General features: G+C 44.0%; 1 protein-coding gene across 1 annotated transcript in view; it reads left to right on the top strand.

Annotated features, from left to right (window-relative positions):
- The first annotated feature begins 869 nt into the window (after positions 1-869).
- Positions 870-10139, top strand: part of tbx15 (T-box transcription factor 15) — a 35060-nt gene continuing 25790 nt past the window's right edge. Inside the window, exons 1-2 of the mRNA XM_084545473.1 lie at positions 870-1445; positions 7901-8108. Of these exons, the coding sequence (XP_084401599.1) occupies positions 1259-1445; positions 7901-8108 (395 nt within the window). The 5' untranslated portion in view covers positions 870-1258. The remainder of the gene's footprint in view (positions 1446-7900; positions 8109-10139) is intronic.

The raw sequence follows: 10139 nt of genomic DNA, 5'->3' as shown, positions 1-10139 counted from the left end.
GTCATTTTTAAATTCAAACCAGCCGTAAATGGATCGACTGACTGATTTAAAGGCAGATGTGGAGGTTAATTCTGTCTGCAGTTTGGTTCAGTTCATTAACGTCCAGTAAATTACAGTTAGTTAATTAATTAATTGACTTCTACAAATGGAAATGTTTTTTTTTTTTTAAATATATATAAAAAAATCAAATTATCTTCCTCTAACAAAGAAGCTTATTTTGACCAATTTATTATTTTTTTTTCTGTTGCTGTGCGCATCCTCAGAAATAAACCCTTAACGATCCGAGCAGAGACTAAAAAACTCAACCTGTTAATCTTCTCGCTCTTTTTCGTGTCCGAGCATGAGGCTCTGAGATCAGCCCACCTGTCCTGATTCTTCTTCTGCTGCTGCTCTGGTTCCTCAGCTTTTAATTGGACTTTTCCTACCATTCCTGGCACTGAAGGAATCAGACGCTTTGTGAAATGACAAATATCAAAATGACTTCGGGATGGACGCCATGAGGACGAGGCCTCTATCGGCCTCTGATAGCTCTAAACCAGGACCCTCAGAGGAGAAGCTGCGGGATCTGGGCATCACAGGAGGGAGACAGAACCACTGAGGTGAATGAACACATGACGGAACTGTCACAGTTTTATCAGTTTATTATTCTGTTTGCAGGGAATCTGCTTTTAATTCAGGTGTAGATACAACGAGGGGGAAAAAAAACTAATCTACTTTTCTATAGGATTCATTATGGAGTCAGTTCATGAGACTGCTGCAGCTCGGGATGGTTCCTCCTCCAGGACGCGCGTCTCCCCTCTGCTGCCATTGGACAAAGGACTTTGTCTAGCTGTCTTTTCTTACTTCTCATTGGACACGCGGCTTTGACAGGGAGCAGGGGGGCCGTCCTCTGCGTCTGAAAAAAAAAAAAAACTCCTCCAGAAGTGAGTATCAATCAGAGAGAAGTTAAGGGCACAGAAAGAGAAAAAGAAAGAGACGGAGTGGAAGGACGGAGAGACGCGTAAAGCGGCAGATCGCATCAAAACTATCAATCCTCCCGGACTTGATCCCGCGCGCAGCCAGGATGGCACAGTCTGCCTCCAAAAGTTTGACGCGGCGTTTCTAGTCACAGTTGGGATTACTTTGGACACTCGGTGAGTTTGCGCCTCGCTGTAAACACTGACGTGTGCACTTTTCATTGTTTTGCTTGACTGCGTTGGACGGACCGAGTGGGTTCTTCGCCGCGTCCTCCCCCCCCCTTCGGGTGGATTTGAGAGAAATGAGTGAGAGGAGACGATCTGCCGCAGCTCTGAGCTCAAGAGCCCACGCTTTTTCCGTGGAAGCCCTGATCGGCTCCAACAAGAAAAGGAAGCTCCGGGGCTGGGAGGAGAAGGAGCTGGAGTTGTCCATGGAGAGCCTCGCCACGGACGGAGAGGATCCGGCGCACTGTCTGGATATGGACCCGGGTCAGTGCGCAGACACGCATAACACCGCTCAAATGCCCGGATCTCCGTTATATCACTGCAGCGCACTACCAGCCCACAAGTCCGGAGTCAAAACATGGCTCCACGTTCAGTGACCCAACCCACGACAGGGCATGTAGGCTCCACGGTCTCCATGTGAATGCGGAGGCCTTTTCCAAGTGAGAGATTCTGTTCAGTGATTCCGCATCGGAGATAAAGATTCAGGCCTGCAGCTGTAGATGAAGTTTATAGACGCGTGCAGGCCTGTGTCTTATGACTCAGTGACAGGAACATGACACAGAATCACATTGATTAAAGGAGCTAATTCCTTTATTTAATAAGAAAAATCTAGAGATTTTAGGATTCATCTGTTTGCCATGAAGGGTTGGCTTGTCCAAGTTTTGACTCCGGACTGGTGGAATACACTGTGAGACATAGGAGACGTCAAACAATAATAATACTAAAAATAATAATAATACATCAGGGCTAAATACATAAATTACTCAAAGCGTAAAACTGTTGCTGCTCGCAGACAGAATAAATTTGGCCTCAGGCCTGCAGGGAGGCCTCGGCTCTCTGCTCCAAAGTGCACCCGAATGAAACAAAACGAGTTGACCAAATGCGCTTCACTGTCAACGAGGACCAGTTTGCAAACATTTTAAACTGTATCAGCTGAGAAATAACCGAACTGAACAATATAAAAGCGCCCACGCTGCTCCACACGCACAAGGCTCCGTGTTAACCAGGTGTTGAAGGCGCTCAGAGAAGTTAGAGATGAGGCGACTAGTGGGAAACGAGCTGTAACAATTTGAAGATGTGTTGTGAAAAAAAAAAAAAAAAATCTAAAAAAAATACATAAAAATCATTCAACCTGAGCGTAAAATAGGAATAGGTATGATGGAACAGTGGGAATGGACGGCTAGTGTAAAAAGACAAAATATCAAATAGAAAAAAAAAAAAATTTTACAACAGAATTAACACAATTTTTAAGCTTTTATATTAAACTGAAAAAAAATATTTTAAAAAGTCTCCACATCATTTATTCAAAGCTGTTTTATATTTAATCTCCTTACAACAAACACACATGCGGTAAAAACAAGTTAGCACCTTAGCAATGTATTCACCCTATTTGATCCAAAATTTATTTGCATCAATTTAAATCAATTTCCTACCACCCCCAAGGAATTATATGAGTCGTATAATAGTGCAGTCTAATTACACGTGTAGTCAAATAATAATAATAATAATAATAATGTCACATTTAGAGACAAAGCTGCCGCCGCTCTGAAGTAACTTTAACATCGCGCTCTAAGTGACTTCTAACCTCCACGCTTCGCTTTCAGCCTCTTGAGACACACGAGCCTCGTTTCTTAGCACAAGTCACACCAGCACAACTTAAAATTCAATTCCCTCATCAGTTTGTAAATTCAAAACAATTTAAGAGCACCGTTTAATTTATTTTACTCGCTGTGTCGCCTTCTGGTAGAATCTAAAAAAATGTGAAAATCCGCGTCAGGGAGCTTTTTTTAAAATACTTTAATTTGCCTGAAAATATGAGTTTAAAATCCTGCTATCTTCTGCTACAGATGGTTATATTTCTGACACGTAAAGCAGAGGCAGAGGTGAAGATCTGTCTCCCTCTGCGTGTCGCTCTGACAGTCGAGGCCGTCGCTGCCTCGCTGCAATCTGACCTCCGTGGCGCAGCGCCTTTACGCACCGCTCCACTCAGCTCAGCATGAGTCACACTGATCCCAAAGCAGTTTTATTAAATAGTAAAAGACTTGATTGTGCATGATGATGCTTGGATTATTTTGAGGATGGGGGGAAGAGTTTTGTCAATTCTAATGGGAAGCTTGTTGTTGTTGTTGAAGTGTAGCCTGTGCTGTGGTTAAAAGAGGGAGGTGAAACTAAACGCTGATTACAGACAGCTAGTTTTAAAAAGGGTTAAAGATAATCAACAAAAATTAAATCCATCAAACAACCCTTCAGTCATGTCTAAACTCGATTTGGTTTATTTGCGCAAAGAGTCTTTCGGTTCATCTTCTCCCGAGTAGTTTGAGGATTTGAGGCTGAATGAATAAACCATCCCCCCGGTTCCCTATCCCCCCCGGTCTCCCTCATTAGCAGGCGGGTTCCTGGCAGGTTCAGCGGGCGCTGCTCGGGTCCTAAAGCCCCTGCTTTGGTGCACGGGGCAGCGGTGACCGAGAACAGCGAGTCTCTGTGGTCAGATTATGTGGTTTAGAGGAATCCTTAACGGAGTGATTTTATTTTTACTCAGCTCCAGGCGAGGCTGGAAGCCCGGCTGGTCGTATAACACGTTTATTAGCCTCAAAGACAAGGGCAGGACTGAGGAAAGCCCAGACTCTGAACCAGGCTCGCATTTAACAGTCTGCCTGGAAGAGCTCAACAGTTCAGTCAGCGCAGAAAGGAGAAGTTTTGTTCCACCTCACAAACTACTACTACTACTACTACTACTACTACTACTACTACTACACGATCATAATATTTGTCCATTAACGCAACAGTTATCAGGTTAAACTACATCTAATATTAATTCATATTTAATTCAGAGTATTAAAGGTCTGACCCAAAGTATGTTATTTACAAGGTGACACTTTTACGCGCGGATGACGCACAGAACTAATTCTATACCAAGGCCTTCAGCTCCACTCAGCTTCTGTTGATTAAACTCTCTCAGGATTATTGTGTAATTATATTATTTGAGCTAAACAGAAACAAATGCTGCTCCCGTGCTTTCAGTGTCCCAGCAAAGAGCCCGGGCCTCAGTCTAAGCGCGCAGGCTGATAAGAGCGTGTAGTCCGTGCCTGACTCTCCATCAGCGGGGAAACAGGTGCTCTCACCGCGTGGATTGGGTTACTCAGTGATTTCATGGCTGGCACGTCGCTCCCGCTGACTTTGAAAATCAGCTGCAACTTCATTAAATATAGCAACTCCACGAAGGAGCCGTTTCACCGTGAAGGCAGCACGAAATAATAAACACAGGATTAGATTTAACATCGAATGCGACATCGGATGAGTTAAGAGTTATTATTATTTTGAGAAAAACAGCAGAGTGTGTGTCCTGGATCTGCTTACATATTCAAATCTAAAAAAACACAGGATGCTCACTGCGCCACAACATCAAATGAAAAGGTTTTTATTTGACGTTTTGGCGCAGTGATAAAAAAATGATCCCAAATCTCTCATTTTTGGCACGGCATATTTTATGTTTTTTTATTATTTTGGTTTAGTTTTGAAACGCTTTGTGGTAAAGTTCTGCAGGTTTTAACAATGTCAAGCTCTACTTATCCTTTACAAAGAGTCGACACGCAGCAGGAGGTCCATGCTGTTTGTTGGAGGCATCTCTGAAAACGATCAGGTTAATAATGATTCCTAGTAATATGGCACAAAACTTGCATCTGACAATCCCCTTAATTATAAATTATATTACAGAATCACTAATCTGTGAATGCTAAATTTTAATTGACTCCCAATTTATATATATATAAAAAGCTGCAATTGCATAGAATACAATACAAATTCTATTTTAAATGATTTCTACCAGAGATGCACCCCAACAAAATTAATCCAAGGCATCAAATCAGAGCGCTCCACTTCCTCTTTCTGTAATTCCACATTATTCTATGTACACACGGTTCCTCTGGAGCCTCCTGGTGTGAGACTGACTACATCTGAACTCTAATATCTGATGGACGGCCGTGAATTGATTAAATTCAGACCAATTAGTGGCCTCTTATGAATGTTAGTCACGTTTTAATGAGGCCTGGCATGAGCTGATTGGGAACCCCTAACCGCAAGATACTGGTCTCAAGTGTGTGTGTGTGTGTGTGTGTGTGTGTTTCTGAAGCTAACCACAGCAGATGTCAGGCCAGTTTTCAGCTGAGTGGGCAAATTTTTGTCCACAAGCGAATGTCAGTTTTTATTCATCTTAAAACCTGAAGATTCGACTTAAGAACGGAGAGAAAACTGGATGCCGTGACTCAGAGTGTTGTCCTGTGTTTCCTGTTTTTAAACTTTAGAAACAAACCAATTCCAGGTTTGATATTCAGCTACATACACAGAGTTGTATGGTGCATGTAGCTGCTTCCTGGTGTTGTTTGTCTGCCTATCAGACTCCTTGTTCAGACCTGTGTGTGTGTGTGTGTGTCTATGTGGTTGCTGAGTGGCGGAGGACAGCTCCTCCAGGCCCGATGACAGGGCGGCCAGGCGGAGTCGACCGGGCTCCCGCTTGGCCCGGCGCTTCCCTCCCCTCCTCTGCATCTCGGAGGCGTTCCTGCCAAATTATCTCATTTAACCGGGCTGCTTTTGCTGTCTGGAATGCATCTGTTTCCTCTGAGCGCCGCAGTTTCACACACACACACACACACACACACATCAACATCCAGGCCTCCAGCTCTAGATACCTACAGTAGATACGGGGCTCGCTCAGCGTGGCTGTGCTCAGGCTGCAGACATTCAAACATTTATTTTTTTAGTTTTCACGCCAGAAATGTCACATGTTTTATCTTGAATCCTGTTCCCGTCGTAGTGGAAAAGCGTTTGGATCGTTGCGAGACCCTAAATCTCCACTGCACCCAGACAAATGTCACGCTTTTAGATTTATCCCCTTATTTGTGTTTCTTGTTTCAAGCCTTTAAATGAGAAATTATTCACAATTGTGAACCGTAAATGAGAATATAACAAATGCCACTTGTGACCAAAACATTTTTTGCTGTAGATTTGCTCAGTGGGAAGCCTCGGCCGACGTATTTAAAGAATTAAACTGACAAAACAGTTGCAGATACGAATCAAACTGGTGAGAGTCCACGGGGAAAAACATCCAAGAGAGTTTATAAAAGCAAAATGCATGAAGCAGAGGAGAGGAATACTCAGATATCACAGTCTCAGATCAAAAGTTTGCATGATCTGATCTTATTGCCTCCATCTGAAGGAGAATGAGTGCAGTAGCTGGTTTTTGTTGGAATTCGAGTCGTCCATCTTGTCCTCTACTTTAACACCAGCAGCATGTGTTTACAAAGTGTGAGGAGGGAGGGGGGGCTGTCTGAATGACTGACTCTCTGACTGACTGACTGTAGGTGTCCATCTGCATGAGTGTGAACAGTTAAAACAAGAAGAGTGGGGCGAGAAATCGTGTGTGACAGTCACTGGCTGCAGTGACACTGGAAGGATCTCCCAAGTAGCCTGATGGAAAGACTTTTCTCTGTGGTCATTACAAGCCCTCGCCGCTCTTCCTCCTCCTCCTCCTCCTCCTCCTCTTGCTCTTCCTATCTCCATCCCTCTCTCCCCTCCATTCTCTTGTTTCCAGCGGGGTTGGCTCGGGCCTGTGCAGCGGCGGTTTCGCCTGGGACGCTGTCCAGTCTCTCAGCAGCTCCGCATTTGCATAACCATATTTGTGTGCCCTCAGTCTGCCAAGTCAACCTCCTCGTGTCAGGGGCCCTCAATAAATAATACATTATTAGATGCGTTTTTATTTTTTGGGGGGCGGCGGCGGCGGCGGCGGTGGAGGCGGAGGCGGCGGGGGCGTAGGATATTTAGCTATAAACTATTTCTGAGAAATGTGAAATAGGAGCCAGCATGTGGTGATCTTATGGGGTTTGATCCGGGTAAAGTGCAGCTCTCGGGTGTGGAGCATTAAAGCTGCAAAAACTGTGACACCTTTTGACATTTGACCCCAAAACATCTCAATTTTATACGTAAATAACATCCCAAGTGTGTTTAGTGGCATCACAGAGTCGAGCAGAATAAATCTTCACCCCAGGTCAGGTAGATTTTTACATTTAAAAGAGATCAACTCAGTTTCTGAGATTAACTAATACAGCAGCGTAAATGTATAAAACAGCCCGGAGGTCACGCATGGTTTTTGGATTCCACAGCTGTCCCTGTTATTTTGTCAAGCCCACAGCGGCCTGCTCATTTAAAATGAGACACATGTAAAAGAGACTGAGGTCATTTGCGTTGGTGTCTGGGAGTTAGAGGCTCAGCAGGATGGAAAGCTCTCCTGTAGGTCTGGATGCGTTTCAGGATGGAAGGAACGTTTTATCTGCTCAAACGTTGCGACTGCGTTGAGGACTCTGAATGGTCAGTCTGTTAAACTCTGTCCAGAAGGAGCACTTGAGCGGAAATTTCATTTGCTGAACCTCTCCCTTCGGGATTCTTCATTGTGTGGCCCGGTTTAAAATTTAATATTTTCTACATCGCATTTCAAAGGCGTTACGCTGCATTTATTCTGCTCTTGACATCGGCCCAGAACTCCGCGACGAGCCGAGCCAGGGAGCAAAAACCTGGCCGCTTCCCTCCAAAACTGCGAGCGGCAGGTGATTAGGAGTCAGCGGGGAGAGCCGAGCCAAGTTTCCTGCGTAAAGCGTAAAGCCTAAAGCGCATTAATTCCACTGTTTCAGAGCTGCCTCCTCACCGTCTCTCCTCATTTCTCCCCTCAGACTCGGAGGCGAGCCCCGGCTCGGACGGAGAAGGCCTGGCCGAGAGGACGTCGTGTTCCTTCGGCTCACCTGCCGAGCTGGCCCCCGGCCCCTGTGACCCGTCTCCCCCGGCCTCTATGGAGGAGATCCAGGTGGAGCTGCAGTGCGCCGACCTGTGGAAGCGCTTCCATGACATCGGCACGGAGATGATCATCACTAAGGCGGGCAGGTAGGCCGGACACTCACACATTAGATACTGCACATGCAGAAGCGGAGAGACTGTGCGTAAAAGGCGAACTGAGAACTTTTACGCACAGTCTCTGATGATTTAAAACAGTTTAGATCATGACATGACTAAATCTGCAGAGGCATCGACCCACAAACACTTTTTTTTTTTAAAGAAACGCACACACACACCCTCACCTTTGAGCTCTGCTCGGAGGGTGTTAATGTGTTGCACATGCAGGCCGCTCCTTTGTGTCCGGGCCTTCATGACGCGGCAGGTTATTCCTGATGTCGGGGAATAAAGGGGGTCTGGTTCTGGTTAATGTCTCTGTAGCAGAGTCCCGGGCAGAGTTTCTGAGCTCGCAACGGTCCAAACCCCCAGAGCGCGCACAGAAGTTGACCTGCGGATCCTGGAGGAAGGACCTTTTCCCCGCAGCCTGCTCCGCTCCCCGCGCCCGCAGCGCCGCTCGTTTCCACTAACGTTTCCCCCTCTGCGCACATCACTCGGCTCGACTCGTATCACCGCTGACATTGGTTCCGCTTAACGACAAACTGCTCCCCCGTAATTAGGTCTCTCTTACCGTGCAGGATCTTGGAGTTTTTAGAGTTTATTTGGCATGGCAGTTATTTATTAGATAAAAAGTTTACTGATTACAGCGAAGTGAAGGAAACATGTAGATATTCTCAAAACAAAAGCGTTATTAATAAAAAGTAGAAAATAGTTCCGGCATTTATTGATCTACTTATTTATTTATTTATTTATTTATTTTTAATTTTTCTTCTTCTATTTTCTCAGTGGAATAACGCGTTTTATAACTTTGTAAATTTTTTTACTTTAATTTAATTTATTTTTATTTTTGCGCAAATTGGCTAAAGTGTGTTTTAATATTTTTTTAGACTAGAAAAAAAAGCTAAAACCACCTAATAAATAGTAACACGCTAATTAAACAGGTGACTTGTATTTGTAATGTTTAAAATAGCTGGAGCAGATCTATTTGAGTCCGGATTATTAAAATTAAACCTTTTATTTTGCTCTGTTCCTTTTTTTTTTATGCGTCAAAATCGACCAAATCTGTTTTTCGTTTCTTCTTCTTCTTCTCCTCCTTCTTCTCTCAAACTTCAGATTGAAATAATATCGCCCTCCTCTGCTCGTTATGGACTACACTCGGCTTTTTTTTTTTTTATGAATTGGGTTTAAATTGGTAAATCGGCTCATAAATACACCAACAATCAGTTTGCGCTGAAGCAGAGTGAGGGCGGACACGACCGTCGCCGTGTGTATTTCACGGCCTGCTCATAATAAGCCCATAAATCCAGAAGAGAAGGGAAGCAAGAAAACAGCCCTCTTTTCTCATTAGGCCAGGGCCGGATTTACGACCCTTAAATGAAAAAAAGGGGGGAAAAAAAGGCAGCGTTTGAAGTGCAAAACTTAAGGAATTAAGCTGAAATGTTTCCCCTCTCCATATACAGGCCGTTATTTAATATAAGGGACCGTTTTGGTGTATAATTTTCATGCGGTTTGCATCAGTTCAAGTCTTTACAGACTGCAGCTTTAAAATATAAAGAGCTGGCTGCTGAGATGTTTCTCTTCATTTATTCATAAAATCCAGTTTGACTGCTTTAAACCTTTAAGATCACAGCGTGAGCTTAAAAAAACAAACAAAGGTCAGAGGTCACTGTGGCTGGAAGACATGGATGGGTCGGTGTAAAAAGGACAATTACAGGGAGATTATGAGCTGCACTGAGAGACTTGGGTCTAATTAAAAGAGCAAATGGACAGTTTATATAAATGCAAGGAGGAAGAGAATAATGAGAAAGAGGATTCAAGATAATACGTGCAAAAACAAAAAGTAATAAATGTGATTTCATTTTTAGGAATATATGCATTTAATGTACTGATTTTTTATTTAACCAAAGCTGCACATCGTCTTAATCAAAGGTGATAAACAGGCTGAGTGGAGGCCGTCAGCTTTATAAAGTGAAAATTGTCTACTGTCCATAAGATCCACTGGACATGAAACTGCTCACGGGAAAA

This window comes from Chelon labrosus, assembly GCF_963514085.1.
Source record: "Chelon labrosus genome assembly, chromosome: 5".
NCBI lineage: Eukaryota > Metazoa > Chordata > Actinopteri > Mugiliformes > Mugilidae > Chelon > Chelon labrosus.
This window is presented reverse-complemented; position numbering and strand designations above follow the sequence as displayed.